The 26,785-nt window shown below is 39.1% G+C and overlaps 1 protein-coding gene and 1 long non-coding RNA gene across 2 annotated transcripts in view; one reads left to right on the top strand and one right to left on the bottom strand.

Moving 5' to 3' along the window:
- The window catches only part of LOC118672154, a 36,048-nt gene extending 11,678 nt beyond the window's left edge, over positions 1-24,370 (bottom strand). The window contains exons 1-5 of the long non-coding RNA XR_004972999.1: positions 24,274-24,370; positions 15,551-15,635; positions 14,421-14,497; positions 5,911-5,978; positions 5,052-5,071 (exon numbers count right to left, since the gene is read on the bottom strand). This is a non-coding gene — a long non-coding RNA (uncharacterized LOC118672154). The remainder of the gene's footprint in view (positions 1-5,051; positions 5,072-5,910; positions 5,979-14,420; positions 14,498-15,550; positions 15,636-24,273) is intronic.
- Positions 14,921-26,785, top strand: part of MYH8 (myosin heavy chain 8) — a 30,483-nt gene continuing 18,618 nt past the window's right edge. Inside the window, exons 1-14 of the mRNA XM_036341629.1 lie at positions 14,921-14,964; positions 16,432-16,666; positions 17,302-17,445; positions 17,543-17,699; positions 20,697-20,724; positions 20,825-20,939; positions 21,030-21,122; positions 21,251-21,314; positions 21,974-22,072; positions 22,165-22,268; positions 22,509-22,647; positions 24,052-24,170; positions 24,287-24,436; positions 25,484-25,654. Coding sequence (XP_036197522.1) covers positions 16,463-16,666; positions 17,302-17,445; positions 17,543-17,699; positions 20,697-20,724; positions 20,825-20,939; positions 21,030-21,122; positions 21,251-21,314; positions 21,974-22,072; positions 22,165-22,268; positions 22,509-22,647; positions 24,052-24,170; positions 24,287-24,436; positions 25,484-25,654 — 1,587 coding nt within the window. The 5' untranslated portion in view covers positions 14,921-14,964; positions 16,432-16,462. The remainder of the gene's footprint in view (positions 14,965-16,431; positions 16,667-17,301; positions 17,446-17,542; positions 17,700-20,696; positions 20,725-20,824; positions 20,940-21,029; positions 21,123-21,250; positions 21,315-21,973; positions 22,073-22,164; positions 22,269-22,508; positions 22,648-24,051; positions 24,171-24,286; positions 24,437-25,483; positions 25,655-26,785) is intronic.

Raw genomic sequence — 26,785 nt, 5'->3', positions numbered from 1 at the left:
AGGACCCTTCAGTCTGCAGGCCGATGCTCTATCCACTGAGTCAAACCAGATAAGGCCTTACTGAACAGATTTTTAAACTTATTATAAAGCTACAGTAATTAACACATTGTTTGCAGGTAGTTTTTATCACGCGCTAACAGGTGGCGCGGGCTATTTTTGCTAATTTTTTGCGCAAATGGCAACGTTCAGTAAAATTACGATTACGTATTTATACGTTACCCGCATTCTACGGCTAGACTATAAAAAACGTATCCCGCGTCTATAAAATACGTGTCCCACGCTCTACTACCAGTCAACGTAAAACATATAAATACGTTTCCTGCATACAATGTGTTAAGACAGTGTGGTATTAGCATAAGGGTAGAAAAAATATAGACGGAAGGAACACAATCATATCTAATAAAAGAGAAACATGCCGAAACCGGTTTGGCTCAGTGGATAGAGCGTCGGCCTGCGGACTGAAAGGTCCCAGGTTCGATTCCGGTCAAGGGCATGTACCTGGGTTGCGGGCACATCCCCAGTAGGAGGTGTGCAGGAGGCAGCTGATCGATGCTTCTCTCTCATCGATGTTTCTAACTCTTCTATCTCTCTCCCTTTCTCTCTGTGAAAAATCAATAAAATATATTTTTTAAAAAAAATTTAAAAAAAATAAAAGAGAAACATGGTAATTAGCTGTACATCTGCTACCCTTCCCATTGGCTAATCAAGGCGATGTGCAAATTAACTGCCAGCCAAGATGGCAGCCGGCAGCCAGGCAGCTTGAAGCGAACATGAGGTTTGCTTGCTTCAGTGACGGAGGACTCCAACGTTCCCTGCCTGCCGCTGCCGGCCTCTGAGCTTGCAGTTTGAAACATTGTTACAAATATAGAAGCTAAACAAAACCCCAGAAACCTGCTTTCAGCCAGCCGGGATCTCAGAGCTGGAGTTGAAACAGTGTTTCGATTATAGAACCCAAACAAACCAGATACCTGCTTTCAGCAGCGGAGGCCTAAGAGCTGGAGCCAAGCCTCAGAGCTAAAGCTGGCCCAGAATAAAAAAGAAAAGAAAAAAAGGAGCAGTTGGGAGCTCCAGTCACCCGCCAGCCTGAAAACAGCCTTCAGCCCCTCACCCAGACTGGCCAGGCACCCCAGTGGGGACCCTCACCCTGAAGGGGGTGTGACCAGCTGCAAACAGCCATCATCCCTTCACCCAGGCTGGCCAGGCACCCAAGCGGGACCCCCACCTTGATCCAGGACACCCTTCAGGGCAAATCAGCCGGCCCACACCCGTGCACCAGGCCTCTATCCTATATAGTAAAAGGGTAATATGCCTCCCAGCACCGGGATCAGCGGAGCTGTGAGGCTCCCGGCACCGGGATCAGCATGACAGGGGCAGCGCCCAAACCCCCTGATCTCCCTGCGGCTCTGTGTGTGACAGGGGGCGGGGCCACAACCTCCCTATCGGCCCTGCTCTGCTCGTAACAGGGGAAGGCGCCCCAAACCCCTGATCAGCCCTGCTCTGTGCCTGATAGGGGGGAGCTCCCCAACCCCCTGATTGCCCTGCAGCTCTGTGTGTGACAGGCTGCAGTGCCCCAACCCCCTGATCGGCCCTGCTCTGTGTGTGACAGGGTGCGGAGCCCCAACCCCCTGATCAGCCCTGCTCTGTGTGTGACAGGGTGCGGCGCCCCAACCCCCCCGCCCCCACAGGCCCTGCTCTGTGTGTGATGGGGTAGAGCCATAACCTTCCCATCGGCCCTGCCCTGAGTGTGACAGTGGCGGCACCCCAACCCCCTGATCATCCCTGCTCTGTGGGTGATAAGAGGGCAACGCCCCAACCGCCCCCCCCCCGGGCCCTACTCTGTGTGTAACGGGGTAGAGCCATAACCTCCCCATCGGCCCTGTCCTGAGTGTGACAGGGTGCGGCGCCCCAACCCCCTGATCCGCCCTGCTCTGTGTGTGACAGGGGGCGGTGCCCCAACTCCCCTATCGGCCCTACTCTGTGAGTGACTGGGGGGAGCTCCCCAACCCCCTGATTGACCCTGCTCTGTGCGTGACAGGATACGGAGCCCCAACCCCCCTGATGGGCCCTGTTCTGTGAGTGACAGGGGGCAGCGCCCCAACACCCTGATTGGCCCTGCTCTGTGCGTCACAGGGGGTGGCGCCGCAACCTCCCCATCGACCCTGCCTTGAGTGTGACAGGGGGTGGTGCCCCAACCCCCAATCGGCCCTATCCTGAGCGTGACTAAGGGTGGCATTGCAACCTCCCGATCTGCCCTGCTCTGTGCATGACAGGGGAAGGCACCCCAACTCCCCAATCGGCCCTGCTCTGAGCCCGACCAGGGGCTGCACCTAGGGATTGGGCCTGCCCTCTGCCACCCGCAAGCAGGCCTAAGCCAGCAGGTCGTTATCTCCCAAGGGGTCCCAGACTGCAAGAGGGTACAGGCCGGGCTGAGGGACCCCCCCGCCCCGACCCCGAGTGCACAAATTTTTGTGCACCAGGCCTCTAGTCTATATATATATCCTATATAATAAAAGCCCAGTGACCATAATGGTGTAGCAACCAGAATGATCACTGGACAAGTCACTATGAGGTGCACTGACCACCTCTCAGTCCCTCCCCCCACAGTCCACAGGCTCTGACTGCAGGATGGCAAACGGGGAACCAGGGTGGGTGGCGGCAGTGGGGCGGGACTGGGGACTGGTGAGGGGAACCGGGTGGGTGGCAGTGGTGGGGTGGGACTGGAGACTGGCAAGCAGGCAGAAGATGGCGCTGATTGAGGGTTAGGCCTAGGGACCCTATCCGCACATGATTTCGTGTGCTGGGCCTCTAGTATATATATAAAAGCCTAAGCGACTGGCCAACTGGCCAACTGGCTGACTGTCTGTTAGCTATGATGTACAATAACCACCAGGGGGCAGATGCTCAATGCACAGGCGTGGAAACATGGAACAGACTGATGAATCTCAGAGGGAAGGTGGGAGGGGGGAGGGCAGGAAGAGATTAATCAAAGATCTTATATGCATACTAGAGGCCCGTGCACAGATTCATGCACCGATGGGGTCCCTAGACCTGGCCTGTGCCCTCTCGCAATCCAGGACCCCTCAGGGGATGTCAGAGAGCCGGTTTTGGCCTGATCCCCGCAGGCCAGGCCAAGGAACCCCACCGGTGCACGAATCCATGCACTGAGCCTGTAGTAATAGAGAATTTGGAAATAAATTCACTATATATACAGACAAATAACTTTTTACTAAGTTGCCAGTGCAATTCCAACGTGGAAAGAAAAGTCTTTGCAATAAATGATGCTGGACCGATTAGATATTCGTATGGGAAAAATAACTCATATCATATACAATAATTAACTCAATAGTGATAACAAACGTAAATGTAAATCCTAAAATTATAAATCTTCTGAAAGAAAACATAGAAGCATATCTTTGTGATCCTGGGCAAAAATTCTTACGCAAAACACAATAAGCACAAATACAAAAGAAAATAATGAACTTGTACTCTTCAAAACTAAAACTACTACTATCAAACCACTGTTAAGAACATAAAAAGGGCCCAAGCTGGTTTGGCTCAGTGGATAGTGTCAGCCTGCAGACTGAAGGGTCCTGGGTTCAATTTAGGTCAAGGGCATGTACCTTGGTTGGTTGCAGGCTCAATCCACAGCCCTGACGAGAGGCCAATCCCCCTCCCTTCAACACCCTCTAAAAATCAATGAAAAAATATCCTCGGGTGAGGATTAACAAAATAAAAAAAAACATAAAAAGGCAAACCACAGGCTGGGAGAAAATACATGCAATGCATATATGCAACAAATGTCTTTACTGTATATGAAAAACATGTACAAAACATTAAGAAAAAGAAAATAATCCAGTATAAAGGAACAAAAGACTTTGACAGAAACTTTCACAAAGAAGATATGTGAAGGTCCAATAACCAGATTAAAAGATGCTCAATATCACTGGTATAGAGGATACAGATTAAAACCAAGAGATTCCAGTACACATCTGTAAAAATGGCCAAAATCATAAAGGGTGACAATTACAAATGTTGGCAAGGATGCTGGGCAACCCCCCAGCAACATCTCTCATATACTGCAACTCTTATTTTTAAATTGTTTGACCATTCCTTATAAATTAAATACGCAACTATATAACTTTTGATATAGCAATTCTACTCCTTTGGTATTTAACCAAAAGAAATGAAAGGTATGTCCACAAAATGAAGAATATCCATCAGCAAAAGAATAGATGAACACAATATGGTATATCCTCACAATGGAATACTACTCACCAATAATAAGAAGAAATGAACTATGTGCAATAACCTAGATGAATCTAAACAACATTCCTCTTTGGCATCTTATGAAAGGCAAGTTGTTCCCTTTGTCTGAGGATGAGATAATTAGAGTTTCATATTAGAAAAAGTAGGGATGCCCTAAGTGGCTGTTATTCCTCTGCTTTTCCTCACTGGAGAGATAAAATAGAGAAATTGTAGGGCAGAGGGAATCTTAAGAATTGTAAGCTAATTTTTGGCAAGGGTTCACAGAGCAAAAGGATCATTAGAAACAGTAACTTAATGCTGTCCCTGGGCTTAATTGTAAGCAGACACTAGTAAGAAGAGCATGGACAAGGGATATAAGCCAGACCTTGGAAAAGCTTTACTCTAAGATAAAAGAAATGAGTTGTCACTCAAGAATTGTGTAAAAGATATCTGCACACTGGAAAAGGGTTGGAATATACCAATATGCGTTAGCAAAATATACCTCAACATTTAGTTTTCTTATATATATTGTCCACTAAAACTCTGTACTTCATTGTTTATTGTTATTTTAAGTAAGTTTTTTCATTTACAAGGTTCTACCTTAAAGAAAACAAGTGGAAAATGCATTATGTTGATCCAAGCCTCAGATTAAAGTAAGTGTCAGGTTTCAACCACTGACCCTATAATCAGATCACCACCACTTAACAGGTGGCCACTTAATACAGATAAAGTAACTGAATGGACATTTAAGTTGTTTCCAAAGTTTTGCTATTAGGAGATGTGCTAAATGCACAGCCTTGGCATACCTTCTTGTTCTTCTGTGCTTCTGTAGGAAAGACAGCAAGAAGGGAAATTACTGAAATTTTAAATTTCAAAAGATGCAATACATTGACCTGGAATTTACACCCTTATCTATAGCATATGAGAGCATCCACTCTCCCACACCACCGTTTGCTACTATCAATTTTTTTTTTTTTGTCAACCTGATGTGTTAAATATACTAGTTGTTATTTGATCTTGACCTCCTGAAATTATGTTTTCAAATTTATTGCCCATTTATATTGTCACTTCTACCAATTGTCTTTTGGCTATTTTTTCTATTTACATGTATCTCCCTTCCTTCTTGATTTAAGAATTTGCTTTGTCTTAATGCTTAAGACTTTAATTCATCTAGAACTTATGTTTACAAATGGTGTCAGGCAAGAACCTAATTTAATATTTTTTAAATGATAAGTCTCAACCTTCCTTTCCCCCTAGTAATTTGAAGCCTTTATAATACACTAAACTGCCATCCCTGCAAGAACCCATTTTGATTTACTTGTCTTCGCCAGCTCTAATTTTACACTGTTTTAATTACCATATTTCTAAAATATGCTTGATGCCAAATAGGGTTGCTTGTTATTTCAAAGTCTGATAAAAGCTTATTATTCCTTTAAACTTGTGTTCTTTTACTACAAATTCTAATGTTGCAATTCCCAATCAAGTTGTGTTTCTAAGCTACTACTTTTAAGTCTGTTCCCTTTCCATGAAAAATTACCCCCAACCTCAAAAGATTCAGTTTATTTTTTTCTTTCTTGGAGTAAATAAATTTAAATGATTCTTGAACTTCCAAAATTATTTCTATTTCACCAGCAGCAAGCACAGCCAAGTCTACAACATAAATACCTCTTGATTTCATGCCTCTCTTTTCTTTTCCAAGAGCTGCTGGCATAGTTCAGGTCTTCAACTCTTTCCTAAAATAGTACAACAACTGCTTAAGTAGGTTCTTTATCTCTGTCTCACTCCTCCAATTCATCTTCCACGCTGCTACCACAGTTGTGTCTAAAACGCAGATCTTATGATATCAGTTCCTTGTTTAAAAGACTCCAGTGATATCCCATGACTCACAGTGACAAAGGTCTACTTCTTACATGATTTTAAATAGAGTGGTAATAGCCAATATTTAACAAATACTTTCTACATTGCCAGATAACTGTGCTAAATGCTTTATATATATTTCTCATTGAATACATTAATTCTGTGAGGTGGCAAAAAATTATTATTTTCCTTTAACAAAAGAACTGAGGCTTACAGAGGTTAGGTGACTTGCCTAAAATCATACAAAATAACATCTGGCTAGTCACACTGATATTTAAAACATGGTGCACACCATAAAAACAATTCCAGCTAGTTTGCTGCTTCTCAAGCATACCTACCAAAAGAGGATCTTATAATGGATACACACACACACACACACACACACACACACACACACACACACACTTGATTTATATATATGGGTATATATATATTTGATTTACATGATTTCATAGAGGAAGGAAGAGGGGAGAGAGGAACATCAATGATGAGAGAGACTCTTTAATCAGCTGCCACCTGCACACCCCACAGTGGGGATTGAGCCCACAACCCCGGGCATGTACCCTGACCGGCAATCGAACCATGACCTCCTGGTTCATAGGTTGACGCTCAACCACTGAGAAACACTGGCTGGGCTCATAATGGATTTTTAAAGTAGCTACTTGCATTTTAAAAGTTTGATGTAAGATAAAATTACTTAAAAAGGGTGAAAATAAAGGAATGGGAAAAGATAAACCACATATATGCTACCAAAAAATAAAAGCAAATATAGCAAAAATAGAATTCCAGGCCAAATAATACAAAAAGTGGCAGAGATAATTCATATTTATTTTTTTAAGATATAATCTACCAGAAAGATATAATGATCACAAATTTCTGTGGAGTTAGCAACCATCTTTGAATTATATAAACAAAATCTGAAAGAGCTAAGAACCATCATGATAGAGGATTTTAACCAATATCTACTAGAAAAATAAGAGATCAGGTAGGAAAAGCTAAAAACATAGATGGATAACATAAATAACAAGCTCAATCATAAAGATAAATATGAAATTTTATAGTCAACAATGAGAAATATAAATGCTTTTCAAATATCTAACATATGCATTTTCAGTGAAGGTGATATCACTCTTTGATAAGTGAAAATTAGGTCTGAGGGGTGCAAAAAAATCTTAGATATTGTCATAGTTTTTTACTTCCCTCCAAACTCAACTCCACCTTTAAAAATATCTTATTGCTCTTCTTGTTAGGAAGAAATTAAATTAAGTTAAAATTTATTTAATTAAAATCTTATTTCTTAGTATTTCATTTCTTAGGGAGAAATTAAACTTAACTAATGAATTTAATTTAAGTAACTTTTTTCTCCTCGGAGGACAGTAATGAAAAAAAATAAAACATAGCAAAAAAAATGATCTAAAACAATCACAAAAATTTGAGCCATGTTGGGAAACGAACATTTAGAATACCTCTTAAAGGGCATACAATACTCTAGGAACTGTTGTTGACTATGGGGAGAAAAACTAAATAGTTGGGGGAAAGAAATGTGAGAAAGGTTTCACTGTATGCTCTGTGCTTCTAGAAATTTGAAGCATGTAAATGTATATACTACATAAAATAAGATTCTATATTGTTTTCATTTTTATTGAATTTATTGGGGTGACACTGTTTAATAAAACCATATAGGTTTCAAGTAAAACTCAATAAAACATCATTTGCATATGAAAAAAACTAAATAAATAAGAGAAAGGAATGAATAAGATTAAAAGCAGAATACAATAAAATTAAATTGTATAAAGAATAAAGAGGCTGCCGAAACCGGTTTGGCTCAGTGAATAGAGCGTCGGCCTGCGGACTGAAAGGTCCCAGGTTCGATTCCGGTCAAGGGCATGTACCTGGGTTGTGGGTACATCCCCAGCGGGGGATGTGCAGGAGGCAGCTGATCGATGTTTCTCTCTCATCGATGTTTCTAACTCTCTATCTCTCTCCCTTCCTCTCTGTAAAAAATCAATAAAATATATTTAAAAAAAAAGAATAAAGAGGAAGAGATAACTACACAGGAGTTTTTAATTATAAAAGGTACACATAAAAATGTCAAAAATCTAAAATCGTACATGAAATAGGTAGTTTTCTAGGAAAATACAAAATTTACAAATGGGACACACACACACACACACACACACACACACACACAGAACAGACTAATCAATGGTCATGAAAAAAGTAAATAATAGTAAAATGTTTATCCTCCAAAGAGGCCAGAGCCCAACAAGTTCGTGGAGAAACTCTAGCAGACTGTCATGGAACAGATTATTCACATCCTAAACGCACTGCTGCAGAAAATAGAAACAAATGGGATGGGAAGCGACTTGTTTTACAAGAGGAATACGATCCTGGTATCAAAACCAGAAAAGGATAGCAGAAGGAAAGAAAACTATGGCCTAGTCACATATGAATTCAGACGCAGAAGTTCCACATAAAAATTGTAAACTTAAAGCAATAGGAAATTAAACAATATTATATCAATAGGTTTTATTTCATGAACTCCAGAACAGTAAAATTGAGAAAACCTACCACAAAATTCACATTATATAATTCATATACCATAAAATTCACTATTTAAATGTACAATTCAGTGGTTTTAGTAGATTCAAAGTTGTGGAATCATAACCACTATCTAATTCCAGAACATTACATCACCTCAAAAAGAAACTCATTAGCAGTCACTATCCATTCTCCCCTTGTCCCGTCCTCTGACTACCACTAGTCTACTTTATGTCTCGATAAATTTTTCCATTCTTAACATTTTATATAAATGAAATAATCAAATATGGCCACATTAATCTGGCTTCTTTCACTTAGCATAGTGTTTTATTTTTTATTTTATTTTTAGAATAATTTCACATTGATAAGGAAGGGAGAGGGATAAAGAGATAGAAACATTGATGAGGGAGAAACATCAATCAGCTGCCTCTTGCACACCCCCTACTGGGGACTGAGCCCACAACCCAGGCATGTGCCCTGACTGGGAATCAAACCAGTGACCTCTTGGTTCATGGGTCAACACTCAACTACTGAACCATACCAGCTGAGCTAGCATAGTGTTTTAAAGGCTAATCCATGCTGCATCATGCATTAGTACTTCATTCCTTTTTATGCCTGAATAATATTTCATTGTATGAATATATCACATTTTCTTTATCCATTTGTCAGTTGATAGACATTTGGGTTGTTTCTACTTTTTGGTTATTATGCAAAATGCTTCTATAAACATCTTTCAATTTTATTGGGCATATTCTAGGAATGAAACAGTTTAATTCATTTTTTTTTAAAATATATTTTATTGATTTTTCACAGAGAGGAAGGGAGAGAGATAGAAAGTTAGAAACATCGATGAGAGAGAAACATCGATCAGCTGCCTCCTGCACATCTCCCACCGGGGATGTGCCCGCAACCCAGGTACATGCCCTTGACCGGAATCGAACCTGGGACCTTTCAGTCCGCAGGCCGACGCTCTATCCACTGAGCCAAACCGGTTTCAGCCAGTTTAATTCATTTTTATGATCAAAATTATTGGCAAACTAGTCCAGCCAAGGTAGCTCAGTAGGTTGGAGCATCATCCTATACACCAAAAACATTTTGTTGTGGGTTTTATTTTCAGTCAGGGCACATACCTAGGTTGGGGTTCTATCCTCGATCAGGGTGTATATGGGAGGCAACCCATCGAATGTTGCTTTCTCACATCAATAAACATATCCTCAGGTAAGGATTTTAAAAATTTTGGCAAACTAGGTATAAAGTATATAGCAAATATAATACTTGATAAAATATTAGATGCAGTCCAATTAATGTCAGGAACAAGATAAGAATCACTTATCTTGTATAGAATATATATAGAAGTATCCCGGTGTCAATAATATATTAATACTATTCAACATTGTCCTAAATGTGTTAGACAATGCAATAAGAGAATGAAAACTAATGTCTAAATTATAAAAAAAGAAGATACAGATTTGTGATTATTTGTGCATAATACATCAAAACTCCAAGAGAATCAAATAAATTATTAGAAGTGATAAGGAAATTCATCAAGTGGACCAGATAAAAGATAATAGAAAAATCAATAAACTTCAGCAACACCACTAATCTGTTACAGACTGTGTTTATATATAACCAAAAATCTGAGTAAACAGTGCCTTATAAATATTAGTGGTTTATTTTTCTTCACATAACAAAATTCTTCTCATGAATATCAAAGCTAAGGTCTGATATTCTCTTGATCTTTGTTTCAAGGCTATAGCTCCAGCCATTACATCTGTTTTCTACACACAAAAAAAGGATGAAGGAAAGGGAAAGGCAGTACCAGAGGAGTCTGCTCTCTTTTATAAAAGAGCTTCTCTGCAAGCCCTACCTGCTTGCATTTCATTAGCCAAAAAAGTATCACATGGGTATTCGATGCAAAGAAGTCTGGGAAATGAAGTTTAGTAGGCATACTGCTGCCACAAACAAGAGGGAGGTTCTGAGTACATGAACTCATCTGCCACATGCCAGTAACAACAAGTAGGAAGTATATAGGAAAATAATCCCGTTAACCATAGCCACACAAAAAAACCCTACAAATTCTTAGTAATAAACCTAATTAGAAATATAGAAGACATTCATGAAAAAAACCACACTAGGATCTTAAGAAATGCTAAGTGAAATAAGTCAGACCAAAAAGGACAAGAGCAATATGATTTCACTTATATGTGGGATCAAAATAGCAAACAAACAAAAAAACCTCATAGATGCAGACACCAGAATAGTGGTTAGCAGAAAAGGAAGGTGCAGGGAAGAGGAAGAGGGTGAACTATGTGAAACACCATATGAGGTGACGGAAGGAGACTTCACTTCAAGTGGTGTGCACACAATAGAATATACAGATGTCTTGCTATCAGTTGTACTCCTGAATTTACAAAATGTTACTAACCAATGTTACACCCATAAATTTAATAAATTTTAAAAACTAAAAAAATGTTGTAAGAATATCTTTTAAAAAGACTTGGAATAAATAGAAAAAATATATCATACTTGTGGACTGAAAGACTCACTATTGTAAAAGTATCAACTCCATTTAATTAATTCAATTTAATCAAAATCAAAATCCCAACAGGATTTTCCACATAATCTGATGCCAAATTTCATACTGTAGAGTGTAAGAATTGTCAAGGCAACTTTGAAATAAATGAATAATTGGGGGAAATCTGCCCTGCCCGATCAGATCTCAAAATATGTGCTATTGGCCCCCAAAAATGATACAAAATATGGAATCCAAAAACAGATTACATTCTCTCTCTCTCTCTCTCTCTCTCTCTCTCTCTCTCTCTAACATACACACACTGATCTAGATTACAAATATCAGTATTTTCTTTAAAAACATTAGTTTGAAATTATAGAACAGACTGTCTGGTGCAGCTCAGTGGTTGAGAATCAACCCATGAACCAGGAATCGTTGGGCCATAAGGTGGTTTCAATTTTTTATTTTTTTTAGGAAATGCCATACTGTTTTCCACAGTGGCTGCACCAATCTGCATTCCCACCAACAGTGCACAAGGGTTTCCTTTTCTCCACATCCTCGCCAACACTTATCATTTGTAGATTCATTATTATTATTATTATTGTTATTATTTTAATGTATTTTTATTGATTTCAAAGAGAAAGGGAGAGAAAGATAGAGACATCAATGATGAAAGAGAATCATTGATTGGCTGCCTCCTGCACACCCCACACTGGAGATCAAGTCCACAACTCAGGCATGTGCCCTTGAATGGAACTGAATCCAGTGCCCTTCAGTCCACAGTCTGACTCTCTATCCACTGAGCCAAACCAGCTAGGGCTATTATTATTATTTTTTAATCCTCACTCAAGGATATGTTTTTTATTGATTTTAGAGAGAGAGGACGGGGGGAGGAAGGGGAATAGAAGGGGAGGGGAGAGAGAAATCAATGTGAGAGAGAAACATCTATTGGTTGCCTCCAGCATGTGCCCCAATCAGGAATCGAACCTGCAACCTGGGTATATGCCCTGACCGGGAATCAAACCCGCAACCTTTAGGTGTATGGAATGATGCTCCAATCAACTGACCCGCACCAGCCAGGGCACATGCCCCGGGTTGTGGGCTCAATACCCAGTAGGGGTCATGCAGGGAGGCAGCTGATCTGATCTATGTTTCTATCTCTCTATCCTTCTTCCTTCCTCTCTCTTTAAATATCAATAAAGACGTATGTGTTTGTTTGTTTTTGATTTCAAAGAGAAAGGGAGGATATTGCTCTATTTATTATAGCAATTATTTTTTCTGATATATCTCCTTGGGCAAGGAAAACAAAAGAAAAAGTGAACAAATGGGACTATATCAGATTAACAACTTTTTGCACAGCAAAGGAAACCATCAACAAAATGAAAAGACAAACCACTGAATGGGAGAACATATTTGCCAATGATACATATGATCAGGGGTTGATATCCAAACTTTATAAAAGCTCAAACAACTCAAAACAAACAAACAAAAAAAACAAACAATCCAATTAAAAAATGGGCAAAGAACTCGAATATACACTTCTCCAAAGAGGACATACAGATGGCCAATAGACATACGAAAAGATGCTCAATGTTACTAATTATCAGAGAAATGCAGATTAAAACCACAATGAGAGATCACCTCACACCTGTTAGAAAGGTTATCATCAAGAAATCCACAAATGGCCCTGGCTGGTGTGAGTCAGTGGTTTGGAGCATCATCCCATACTCCTAAAGGTTGCGGCTTTGATTCCTGCTCAGGGCACACAACCAGGTTGCGGGTTTGATCCCTGACAATGTTTCACTCTCACATCGATTTCTCTCTCTCTCCCTGCCACCTTCCCTCTCTCTCTAAAATCAATAAAAAACATATCCTTGGATGAGGATTAAAAATAATAATAATGAACCCACAAATGATAAGTGTTGGCGAGGATGTAGAGGAAAGAAACCCCTTGTGTACTGTTGGTTGGGATGCAGGTTGGTGCAGCCACTGTGGAAAAGAGTATGGCATTTCCTAAAAAAATTAAAAATTGAACCACGTTATGCCTCAGCGATTCCACTTCTGGGACTATATCCAAAGAAACCCCAAACACTAACTTGAAAGAATATATGTACCCCTATGTGCATTGCAGTGTTATTTACAATAGCCAAAATTTGGAAGCAGCCCAAGTGCCCATCAGTACATGAGCTGTGGTACATTTACACATTGGAATACTACCCAGCTGTAAAAAACAAAACAGAAAACAAAAACAAAAAAAAAGCAACCAGCAAAAACGAAGGAAATCTTACCTTTCGCCACAGCCTGGATGTATCTAAAGGGTATTATGCCAAGTGAAATAAGCCAGTCAGAGAAAAAAATAGTACCATATGATTTCACTTATATGTGGAATCTAATGAACACAATATACAAACTAAATAGAAACAGACTCATAAGATACAGAGAATAGTCTGACAGTTGTCAAGAGGTTTGTTGGGCTGCGTGGCTGGATGAAATAGGTGAAGGGAGTAAGCAAAAACACACACACACACGAAACACAACAACCCATGGACAAAAACAACAGTATGGAGATTACCAGAGGGAAGGGGGTTGCGGGCAGGTCAAAGAGCATAAATGATGGATAAATGGTGACAGAAGGAGACTAGATTTTGGATTGTGAGTACACAATGCAATATGCAAATTATGTATTGCAGAATCGAACACTGGAAACCTATATAATTTTATTGACCAATGTAACACCAATAAAGTCAATAAAAAAGATTTTAATTTTAAAAAATTATGTTATAATTTGTTTAAAGAATACGGTATAAATTACATTAGTGTTATATTAATTTTAAAAGCAGATAAGACCTATATATTCTATATATATGTGTACTGTTTGACCCTATTTATATGTCTATGTATTATTTTATTATTGCATATTGGCATTATAGACATTTTTCTCCTTGCTTATTTTTTCTACACTGAATAAATATTATTTTCTAATGAAATAATAATTTTTTTCCATGTTGAGCAGGTAGGCACTGACCCAATGGTGAAAACTCAATGTAGAATTTCCTCTCACACGGGCTCTGCTGCCCAAGTTGAGACTCCAAGGATGAGCCTGGGCAGTGACCCAAGGGAATGAGTTGGGGGGGTTCCTGTGGTAGCAAATAAGGAAAAGTGGTTGGGGCCTGGACAGCAATTGTCGCTGAGTCTCTGATCATTGAGTTACCGCAGGCATGCATGGAAGAATTTGCCAAAACGAATATAGCTCTTAGGAACTTACTTTGAGGCCCCACCAGGCACTGTCGAAGATTACCTTCCCAGCATACTAGAAAGTCTTCTTTGCCGGCAGAGAGGCCCCTGTAAAATTATTTATAGGAGATTGGTTCGCATACTCAAAACGATATGAATACTTCTAATTATATCCAAACATGCCAAATGTCAGTACAAATTATGCTGAGGGTTCATGCTGCCAAATGTCTTGCCCTAACAAAGAGAAGATAGCTGCAGCATCAGCACATTAGTTCCTATATAAGCACAACAGATCCCGCTGCTTTATCTCCAAGACCCAGAGGTAAGTGATGGGGGTCTTGGGGCTTGAAGGATCCCGGGGGGTACAAGGAGCCTGCCACATGATCCATCTCTGAGCATGAAACTCTTCCTCCCAACTTTGACTTTTATTTTCATAGAGCTAAGCTTTAGACCAGGGAAATTTTAATTCTGGAACTACTTTACTAGCATTTCAGAGCTTAGAAAATTTTTTTAAAAATTGTTGTTTTACAGTGTTAGACACTTCTGAACCTGCATTTTTATCTGGAACTCCAGAGGTAAGACTCAGCTTTATTCATTTATTGATGACATAGGGAAGTTATTCTAATGAAGATGAGAATGGCTCTTAATTAAACACATTTCTACATTTTTGCAATTATGTTAGATAGTGCTTCCAAGTGAGTGGCTGCATATAAATGCTAGCAAGTCATATTTTCAGAACATCTTATTCTCAGAGACTACCTTCATTTGAGTTCCAGGATTAAAGGACATTTAGGCCAGAATGAATTGTGACAGTGAATTCTCAGCTGCACTTATATCTGTCTAGGGGCAATGGTCTGTTCCATGCCAATCTCTGTACTGCAAAGTGTTGAACAATTAAACATTTTACCAAGATTTTTTAGGCACCCAGAAAAATTTTACCTAACAATTTAACAAACATCTTGTTAAAACCATAATATTTCAGCTACTTTCTAATAATTCACTGCTATTGGTTTTTAGAAAGATTTATTAATGGTCATTAAAAAGTCACAAGTATTACACCCACAGAGTGCTAAATACAGTACCTAAATTGGAAGAGCTCCAGGCCCTTCCTCAGGTAATGTACACCTGAAAGTAAAGGAAGATTCGATCAATCTAACATACCAATGTTGCCGGGCCTGTCTCTCAATCACAGGACAATGGGTTACATGCACGGGGTGAACTGTTAATTTTTGTCTCTTTTGTTTTTCTGGATGGAAAAAAAAAAGAAGCTGTGGAATTTATATGGAAAGAAGGGGCCTTCTTCATGCTGAATCTCTCATTTCTAACAATTGAAATCTCTCATGCCAAAAGAGTGTCAAAGAGACTTTGGAGTTAAGGCAATGCTAAGTCTCTTGGTAACAAACCAAATGACAACAAACCCAGAATACTGAGAATTTATTATGAGGTTCTTTTAACAACCCACTGAGAGATATAACCCCAAATATTAACCTAAAGTAGGTGTTAAAAATAATTATTTGCCTTATGAGTTTTTTAAAAACGGCCAACTATAAAGGGAAGGATGTTTTTGACAGTTTTGAACACATTAATCTTCATTTCACAAGACAAACTTTCCTTCCGAATTCTATGATTTCCCTAGCATATGGCAGATGAAAGCATGGAGGGGGGAAAAAAAGAATTAAAAAGTGACAGTTGTTTTAAAACAATCTACCAACAGTTTTAGCTATAGATATTGTTCCAGTTTAGAGATTAAAATGATGCAAGGTTTCCGTTCTCACTCAATTGTAGGTACCCAATCCCCAAGGATCAAGTTACATACACTCTGGGAAGGCAATTTTCAAAGTCTTAAAAATGAAGACTCAAATGACAATCTCATTCCACACCAGTCCTGTGTTAGAGTTTCTGTGTTAGAACACTGATAACCACAGTTTGAAAGAATAGTTACAGCCTAGGCAATAGAGGCTCAGCATTTCTTTCATTTCAAATCCTAACTCACATTTTATGCCTTCTGGTTCCTACTTTCCTGCTGTCCCATTTCTTCCCAGGGCAGAATCCCCTGCTAAATAAATCGCAGCCATGAGTTCGGACGCTGAGATGGCTGTTTTTGGTGAAGCCGCTCCCTACCTTCGGAAATCAGAAAAGGAGCGGATTGCGGCCCAAAACAAGCCCTTTGATGCTAAAACATCAGTCTTTGTCGTGGAGCCCAAGGAAGCCTATGTGAAGAGCGTCATACAAAGCAAGGATGGAGGAAAAGTAACTGTAAAGACAGAAAGTGGAGCAGTAAGTAAAAACCTGGAGAAAAACTTCTGTTTTATTTCTCTATCTCTTCCGTTCGAGTTGAAGCCTTACTGGGTAGGAATCTCTAAGCCTATGGCCAATACAAGCATCCTTGTAGTTCATTTGAGAACATCATATTTGAAAGCAAAATAAATTCTCAGCAGTAACCTCATTTCCTGCCTTCCCAACTCCCCACACAACTTGAACCCACTAGTATGGACCTCTAGCATTTCCCTTCAATTCCCCAACCCCCACATTTGGAAGAATAAAAACTAACTTCTCCTAGCAAACGAAGTATTGTTTACTAAGTTAAATAATGTATTAATATTTCCATTACTGCCCCCCCCCCATAGAAATTACTTGTAATGAATGGCAAGGAAAAATTTAAAAAAATGCAGCCTATTAGAATAAGAGTGAAAGGACATAACCTGGTAACCTGGGAGGGGGAATGTGGAAGGGAAAAATCTTTTTTAAAAGTTCATCATAGGGAACAAATTTTCTTAGCATCAAACTCTGAAGCGAGTATCTTTTCATTTCAGACTTGCAGTGTCTGCAAGTGTAGGTTATAACCAAAACAGATAAACGCAAACCCTACCTCCAATCATTAATACAAACTGGTCTCTTACTTTACTTGCCAGACTCTAACTGTCAGGGAAGACCAAGTCTTCCCTATGAACCCTCCGAAATACGACAAGATCGAGGACATGGCCATGATGACCCACCTGCATGAGCCCGGAGTGCTGTACAACCTCAAAGAGCGCTATGCAGCCTGGATGATCTATGTGAGCGCCCTTCCTCATCTGTTTATTGTTTATCTCTGCGAGAAAAAACATGACCCACATGCTGCATAGAATTTTTTAAAAATTCTGCTTTTCTCAGACCTACTCAGGCCTCTTCTGTGTCACTGTCAACCCTTACAAGTGGCTGCCGGTGTATAACCCCGAGGTGGTGGCTGCCTACCGAGGCAAAAAGCGCCAGGAGGCCCCGCCCCACATCTTCTCCATCTCTGACAACGCCTATCAGTTCATGCTGACTGGTGAGTGGGTGATTAATCTGTTTACAGAAATGTGGCAACAGAATTTTAAACAAACAAACGAACAGATTTTTCTGGGCCTTGATGATAATAGCACACTGCAGCCACAAGGGGCATCACTGTTTTCAAAGAACGTTCCGAGCCATAATGACATAATGTTCAGCAGCCAGCCATCTCCACTTTACAGATGAATGAAGGGAAGGAAGCTCACTGGGTTCACTGATCTGCCCAAGCTCAGCCAGCCAGACACTGGAAGCCTAGTTGAAACAATTAACGGAACTCTGTAAACATGTTTGCTTTCCCATATTTTTTTACTTTCTGATTTGGATAGAAAAAATGTTCCAATAGATTCTTTTTAAGTATCCACATCCAGAGCGATCAAGGAAAATAGCAGCCATAGCTGGAACGCTTTGTGAATTCTTATCTTTATCTTTAAACTGCACAGCTAATATTGCCAGCCTTACGGGTAAAAAAAGGTGAAAAACAGAGCTATCACTATCTTCCCAAAAATCTTGATGCATTTTCCTATTAGAATAAAACAATTAAAACCGCTCTTTCTTTGAAAATGTTTTTAAAAAATGATTTCAAAATTGGTTATTCCTGTCTTATCGAAGTATAAACAAAAACCTTTGATATGCATTATAGGCCCAAATACAGCATTAAAATCTTTTATCTTCACACAGCAAATTTATTGCCTTTGGAAATGTTCTAGATTCCTGCATTTCCTGTTGGTCCATGGGATTTGAGTAACTGCGAGGGTTTTGTTCTATTCTGTTGTGTTTGTTTGGTTGCACTTGTTTTTAAATTGTCCTTTTAAGGAGAAGAGGAGAGAAGAGAAAGGAATTAAATGGGTATCTTCCCTTACTAACTGGCCAGCAGTTCTATAAGGATTTCATGCCAGTAAACTGTTCTGTGGTTGTTCACAGAAGCGAACTGCCTTTCAGAATTCATGCACATGCTGGCTTATTTCAGACTTCTAATACTCAGCAGCTTCACTACCACTGCCACCCATGCTACCAAGGTCCCCCCAAGCTTTGGAACTGCTCCAAATTCAAGATTACTTGTGGTTTCCAAACATGATTTATGTATAAAATCATGCAAAACTGTGGCGTTGGACCTGGTGATGTTATTTTAGCATTGCCAAGAGACTAGAACATTGTTTTCTGATCTAGGCTCCCACTGGGTGTAATAATGATCTTTCATTATTTTTCTTCTACTGAAAAGAAAAATCAATCTGAAAATGTTCCAAGATCTGTATATACTTCCCTGGACTGAACTTTAAAGTTCTCTAAAATCTGTATCTACATCTAAACAATATACATATTTGTATCCATTTCTCTGAATAGATTTTTAGATTTGAGAATTCTCTAAAATCTATGATCTATCGGTATAAAATTAGAGTTTTCACATATCATAAGATTGGTATAAATCAACTTATCAATCATATAACTAGTGACAATTTTTGTTTTTAATATTTAAAAATGAATATGAAATAAAAAGAATAAAAGTAAATGATAATGGTTTTTATAAAGCATTTTGGAATCCTTCAGCAGAGGAATTCTCTTAAATCCTGAGGATTTTTATAGTAACAGCATCTGCCATAAACTTGATATGCCCATATGTCCCAGATACTATCATTAGTCTATATCAGCCGTGGGCAAACTACGGCCCACGGGCCAGATCCGGCCCGTTTGAAATGAATAAAACTAAAAAAAAAAAAGACCGTACCCTTTTATGTAATGATGTTTACTTTGAATTTATATTAGTTCACACAAACACTCCATCCATGCTTTTGTTCCGGCCCTCCGGTCCAGTTTAAGAACCCGTTGTGGCCCTCGAGTCAAAAAGTTTGCCCACCCCTGGTCTATATCCTTCTCTCCAAGAGACTGAATGAATCCATTAGATAAGTGATGGATAACTAGCCAGACAAAATTTGGGAATGCATAAACTCATATGAAAGCATACACAGGATATCTTTTCCTAGATTGGGGGTAAAGGGGGACTTTTTCCCCCTTTTATGTGAGATAACTAGTTATTAGTGACCTGAGAATAATTGTGGAATAATTTCTACTAATATCAGCTCTTAAACTATCTGTACTGATTTGAGATTGTGCTTATTTGTAATAAAAGTGAAGTGAATCTCTAAAACAATGCTTTCAAAAAAAGGTAAATGAACGCAAATACAATTCCAGAACGCTTCCTTATTTAATATTAATAGCAGTCAAAGTAATGATTATCAAGAACTGAGAGGGGGACAGGTAGCAGAAAAATATATAAACTAGAAGTTAAAAAGCCTGAATATCTTTGTCCTTAACAAACTATGTATTTATTTAAAAAGTCACTTATTCCATTATGGGTCTCAGCTTCTTTATCTGTTAAACTTCAAAATTCTATGATTCTTACTGGAGTATTTACACATGAAATTATATGATGCCTGGGGTTTTCTCTAAAACAATCTATTGAGATATGGTTCGGGGGGAAGGGGTATGGATTATATAAAATTGACCAAATGTCTGGCCAGTGTGGCTCAGTGGTTGAACATCAACCCATAAACCAGGAGGTCAGTTCTATCCCCAGTAGGAGGCATGCAGGAGGCAGCTGATCACTGATTCTTTCTCATCATAGATGTTTCTATCACTTCCTCTCCCTTTCTCTTTGAAATCAATAAAAACGTATTTTAAATAAAATCACCAAAAGATAATAATTGTTGAAGCTATATAATGGGTATATAGAGATTCTTTATTGTCTCTAGCTTTGTATATGTTTGAAACTTCCCATAATGTAAGTTATAAAAATTAATAAAATACGAAAAGAAATAGATGATTATTTGCCTCTCTTTTTCACAAATTTTACTCCAAGAGGCAAGCACTATAATGGAGGCTAAACAAAACACAAAAATTATAGGCAACACCTTCAAAATAAGAAAAAAGACAAGCTGTATTTGATTTGAACTGATTCAAAAAATATTCATATTGATTGGTCTTGATTTCTCTTTCACAGATCGAGAGAACCAGTCCATCCTGATCACGTATGTGATATTTTTAATCCTCTCTGGTTTATGGTGATTATCTTAGATGTTAACAATGTGAGCCATAGTTCTCATCTCTTCTCTGGTCTCTATTTGACAGCGGAGAATCTGGTGCAGGGAAGACTGTGAACACCAAGCGTGTCATCCAGTACTTTGCAACAATTGCAGTTACTGGGGAGAAGAAGAAGGAGGAAGCTACTTCTGGCAAAATGAAGGTGAGTCCAATACCACAGTCAGAATCAAGACTGTCGGGGCGCTCAGGAAGTGGGGAGCCTCAGATGTGAGCACTGCGCTTGCCTTTGCAGGGGACACTGGAAGATCAAATCATCAGTGCCAACCCCCTGCTGGAGGCCTTTGGCAATGCCAAGACCGTGAGGAATGACAACTCTTCTCGCTTTGTAAGTGTCTTGGTCACAGAGGGGTCTTCTCTGCCTTTAAGCGCCAGAGTAGCCATCTGAATTATCATTTCAACTGCATCACTGTGTGCTTCAACTTTTTAATACTAAATCATCTTTCTCTTTTCAAGGGTAAATTCATTAGAATCCACTTCGGTACTACAGGAAAGCTGGCTTCTGCTGATATTGAAACATGTGAGTAACAGGACCATTGAAAATCAAAAGAGAGAGATGAGTGATTTCATTAACAGGGATATTTTGCAACAGTTGGTACGCACTGAGACTGCTGCCAGTGTTGCCCTTGAGCCAATGCCAGGCTTATTCATGATCCACTGTGTGCTCCATTTACCTCAATCTCAGACTGATGGTTCTATAGCACATTCTGGAATTGCTGCCTCAGAAGCAACTATGAAATTTTTTTCCAGGACAAACATTAGAGCTATTTATAGGTTCTTAAAAGTGACCTATAGGTTTACAATATATCTCTGTGATTTTCTCTTGATTTGAGCTTCGGTGTTTCCACGGAAGCCCCTGACCACAGAGTCTGAGGCGATCTAAGGAAGGGATGCTAAGGATCAATTATAATACAGAGGCCACAGATCCCCAGAGGGAAAGTTTATTTTTGCTAGAGCAGCTATGCTTCAGTCTCTGCTCTTAAATGGTAAGAACCTTGGGCAGCTCCCATATGTATTTGAAATTCATATATGTATCACCAAAAGGATCGATCACCAAACAGAAATCTCAAGAGAGCCTGTATAATGTCCCCAATTGTACAAAGACACTGAGATTAATTTACTATCTCAGCAGCATTTATATTTCCTTCTAATTCGATGTCTAATGTCATTTCTTTCCAGATCTTCTAGAAAAGTCCAGAGTTACTTTCCAGCTAAAGGCAGAAAGAAGTTACCATATTTTTTATCAGATTACTTCCAATAAGAAGCCAGATCTGATTGGTAAGAAAGATAATAAATTCATAGATGAAATTTAATATTTTTTATTAACAACTTATAATATGAAATGTATCTCCTGAATTCTATGTGCCCAGAAATGCTCCTGATCACCACGAACCCATATGACTATGCCTTTGTCAGTCAAGGGGAGATCACAGTCCCCAGCATTGATGACCAAGAAGAGCTGATGGCCACAGATGTAAGTCAGTCTCTCTCTCTCTCTCTCTCTCTCTCTCTCTCTCTCTCTCTCTCTCTCTCTCTCTCACACACACACACACACACACACACACACAAACACACACTTTTTAAAAAACCTATTATGAATGGGGATAACAATAGCAAACTCACTGTAGCTATAGTTACTTTAGGATACAGTATAAACTCTCCTAAATGTTAATCTCTTCTGCCCTCATCTTTATCCTCTCATTTCTCCTGGCAGAGTGCCATTGACATCCTGGGCTTTACTCCTGAAGAGAAAGTGTCCATCTATAAGCTCACAGGGGCAGTAATGCACTACGGGAACATGAAATTCAAGCAAAAGCAGCGTGAGGAGCAAGCTGAGCCAGACGGCACTGAAGGTACAACATGAAGCTCCATCTGGGTTCAAATTAGAGAAAATGGCAAGAAAAAAAAGCTTATTCTAAACTCAAATCTTTTTAGTCAGACTTCTGAAGGGCACACACACATTTATGCATTGCATGCTTTCCTCACCCGCGTTCCTTCCTCACATCTCCGTATTGCCATCATTTCTATCCAGCCCAAATAAGTTAAAATGAACCCTAATAAGCCACTTATATGTAAGAAAATAACAACGGGGGGGGGGGGGAGCGAGGAGAGAAGGAACGATCATTAGAAAGAGAATGAGATGGAATAGTGCTCCTGGCTTGCCTTGGCAATGGCGGGCAGGTATAGAAGATAACTTGTCCTAGTGGTCTCTTTCAGCACTAGCTAGATAAACCTGGTAGCTGGTAATACAGGATCTAACCAGCCACAGCTGAGGGTGAAGGATGTTCCTAGACATCTGCATGCGTGTATGTTGACTATATATTAACCTGTAGACAGTCTAGGCAGAAAACAAGATAAAAAGAAACTGAGAAAGGAAAACAGTGTACTCCATGCACAGAAAGAACATGGAACATATAGGACTACCACCGAGGCTGGTTATCTGCTCCTTGAGGCCCTTCCTGACCTCCTAGCTTGGCATTCTCTCTCCACCTCCTAAGCTTTTCAGCAATTACTTCTGTACCTGACATATGGCATTTACAGTATAGTCACTGACAGAATTTTAGAGACTCTGTAGTGAAATTTATTTCCCACATTTTCAGATAAAGAAACTGATCCAATGAGATGAAATTGGGAGGAGCAAAACTAAGATAAGGATCCAAATATTCTTTTGCCCATCCCTAACAGGAAATATTAAGATGTATTTATCTTATCCCTCCAACTACACCTAATGTCTCTTAAGAGAAGAGACTGTGGCTTGTACCTTACATAAAATACTTCCATTAACACTGAACATATGTTTATTGTGGGTGAGTTTCTCAAAAGCTGCTTGCAATAAATTACAAAAGACCAGTGTAACTGATTGATCACTTATTAGCAAGCACATTCTCTAATGTACAGAGAGCCTCATCTGACCTTCTATAGCAGCGGTTCTCAACCTGTGAGTTGCGACCCCTTTGGCGGTCGAACGACCCTTTCACAGGGGTCACCTAAGACCATCCTGCATATCAGATATTTACATTACGATTCATAACAGTAGCAACATTACAGTTCTGAAGTAGCAACGAAAATAATTTTATGGTTGGGTCACAACATGAGGAACTGTATTTAAAGGGCCAGAAGGTTGAGAACCACTATTCTATAGAAATATTTAAAGGTTTTACTTAAATAATAAAAAAATGGATTGGAGAAAAATAGAAAGATTGGATTAAAGAGAGTATCTGCCATTACACAACATTTCTCTAATTGTATCTCTGAAGTTGCTGACAAGGCAGCCTATCTCCAGAATCTGAACTCTGCTGACCTGCTCAAAGCCCTCTGCTACCCCAGGGTCAAGGTCGGCAATGAGTATGTCACCAAAGGCCAGACTGTACAGCAGGTAAGTGCACGGCCCTAAAGAATCATACACATTCCTGGTCTTTGAATAATTCCAGCAAACATTACTCCTTTAATAATGCCTTTAACATCATCAAAAACATTACTCTGTCCATGAAGGTGTACAACTCAGTGGGTGCTCTGGCCAAAGCCGTCTATGAGAAGATGTTCCTGTGGATGGTCACCCGCATCAACCAGCAGCTGGACACCAAGCAGCCCAGGCAGTACTTCATCGGGGTCTTGGACATCGCTGGCTTTGAGATCTTTGATGTGAGCTATCTTCATTTTAATAAAAAGTGGGGAGATGGTAATTTGGACTTGATATATGTACTATGTATTATCATTATTCATTTGCATTTGTAGTTTCTGCACTGCTTTCTCTAACACTGCTCCTAGAGTTACCTCCAAAATATCTAAGAGGTACCAGAATGTAATAATAATGATAACTAACATTCATTGAGAAAATGTATTTCTGGCACTTAATAATAAGATTTAACCTTCAAAACAACTCACCAAGGAGTAATTAGTATTACTGCAAATAACATGTGGAGAAATGGAGATCAGGAAAATCAAAACACATGCTAAAGATCCTCCAGCCACATAAGGCAAAACCAGGACAGGAACCCAGCTCTGAAGCATTTGGTCCATCAAGGCATCGCCCATCAATGAGAAAGGGCCTACAGGTAGAGGCAAGTTCATGTGACACATACCATTTCCCCCCTGGGGCATCAGCTTCACTGTCTATAAAATGAAGATGTAAATTGTAACAAAGATTCAGATCTCCAATTACTACTATACCATATCAGGTCCCTACTTTCACAGACCTGACAAGGAGGATTTGCTAAATTATTTAAATGAATAGAACAGAAATTAGATAAGCTTTCCTTAATAACGTGACACTCAAAAGTGAAAATGTGAGCTTTATCTTGAATTGGAGAATGAGGGTGGTAAAAGAAGTGAAGTGTTTCTAATACATTACTTTCATCCTTAAATCTCAACCATAACTCACAGAATCACGGTTGTACTTTTAATAAATAATATTGCCCATGAAATCTTAGAGGTAGAAGGCGGTAGATTCTATCAGAATTCTTGCTGTATGACTGATATATATGTTTTTAACTAATGTTCAGAATTCATGGAAAGAGTTCATGTTAAAAATAATCATTTTTCCCTGGGATTTTTGAAGAACCAACAATTCATTTAATTTTTATTTCATTAATATCTTCTACATGTTTTTCAATAAAATAAAATATTTTTTCAATAATGAATTTTACTACGATAAAATCCATTTAATGTTGAAAATTTTGTTTTGTGCAGTATAACAGCCTGGAACAGCTGTGCATCAACTTCACCAACGAGAAACTGCAACAGTTTTTCAACCACCACATGTTCGTGCTGGAGCAGGAGGAGTACAAGAAGGAAGGCATCGAGTGGACGTTCATTGACTTTGGGATGGACCTGGCTGCCTGCATTGAGCTCATCGAGAAGGTCAGTTTGACTTCTAAAGGCTGAACTGTAAGGATAGCTTTTCCAAGTATCTTAAGCAACTCTAAAAGGTATTACATTAATCTTAAATTGTAATACAAATTAGAAAATTACTATTTAGAAATAACTTTTTCTTTTCAACTTTTACGTACGAGGGTACCACAGTGCTTAGTTTCATTTTGTTCCAACCAGTTTTTCTTCTAACACTGATTCTAATCTAATTTTAAGGCAGCATTGAAGACTTTATTGATATGGTCTGCTTCACTAGAGGAACTGCCTCATTAGTTCTAAATCCATCTCCATCATGATCCAATAAAAATAAGTCTTTTTCCTAAATTAAAATTAATGCACAAGCAACACGGCTAGAGCTTATATGAAAGTTAATCTGTTTGGAAGTCAAGAAATCAAAGTGCTTATGCTTTTTCATAATCTATCTTTAAGGAGATTAAATACACAAAATGTCTTACATAAGTTTGATTTATTTATAGTATTTAATTATTGCATATAAAGTAACCATCATTCTAAGTACTTTTCATAGCAAAACAAAACTTTGTCAATAGGTTAATTCATTCAATAGGAAACAAGTATAATCAGTATAGAACCTTTTAACAGTTCACCCCCCATGCTGTGCTGACATTTGGAGTTTGGATCCAGCTCTTCTTTTAGTAAAAATCATGCTGTGCAAAAAGGAAAAGAATTCAAAAAATGAGGGTAGTATAAGGAATCTCTGGGACAACCTCAAGTGTATCAACATTTGCATCATGAGGGTGCCACAAGGAGGAGAGAGAGAGAGAGAGTAAAAGATTGAAAACCTTTGTGAAGAACTAATGATGGTAAACTTTCCTAACCTGTTGAATGAAATACACAGACAAGTCCAGAAAGCATAGAGAGTCCCAAACAAGTTGAATCTAAAGAGGCCCATACCAAGATACACCACAATTAAAATGCAAAAGGTTAAAGACAAGGAAAGAATCTTAAAAGCAGAAAGAGAAAAGTAGTTAGTTACCTACAAGAGAACTCTTATAAGACTGTCAGCAGAAACTTTGCAGGCCAGAAGAGAATAGCAAGAAATATTCAAACTGGCCCTGGCCAGGGTTTCTCAGTTAGTTGAAGCATCATATAGTACACTAAAAG

Source organism: Myotis myotis, unplaced genomic scaffold, assembly GCF_014108235.1.
Source record: "Myotis myotis isolate mMyoMyo1 unplaced genomic scaffold, mMyoMyo1.p scaffold_m19_p_17, whole genome shotgun sequence".
Taxonomy (NCBI): domain Eukaryota; kingdom Metazoa; phylum Chordata; class Mammalia; order Chiroptera; family Vespertilionidae; genus Myotis; species Myotis myotis.
This window is presented reverse-complemented; position numbering and strand designations above follow the sequence as displayed.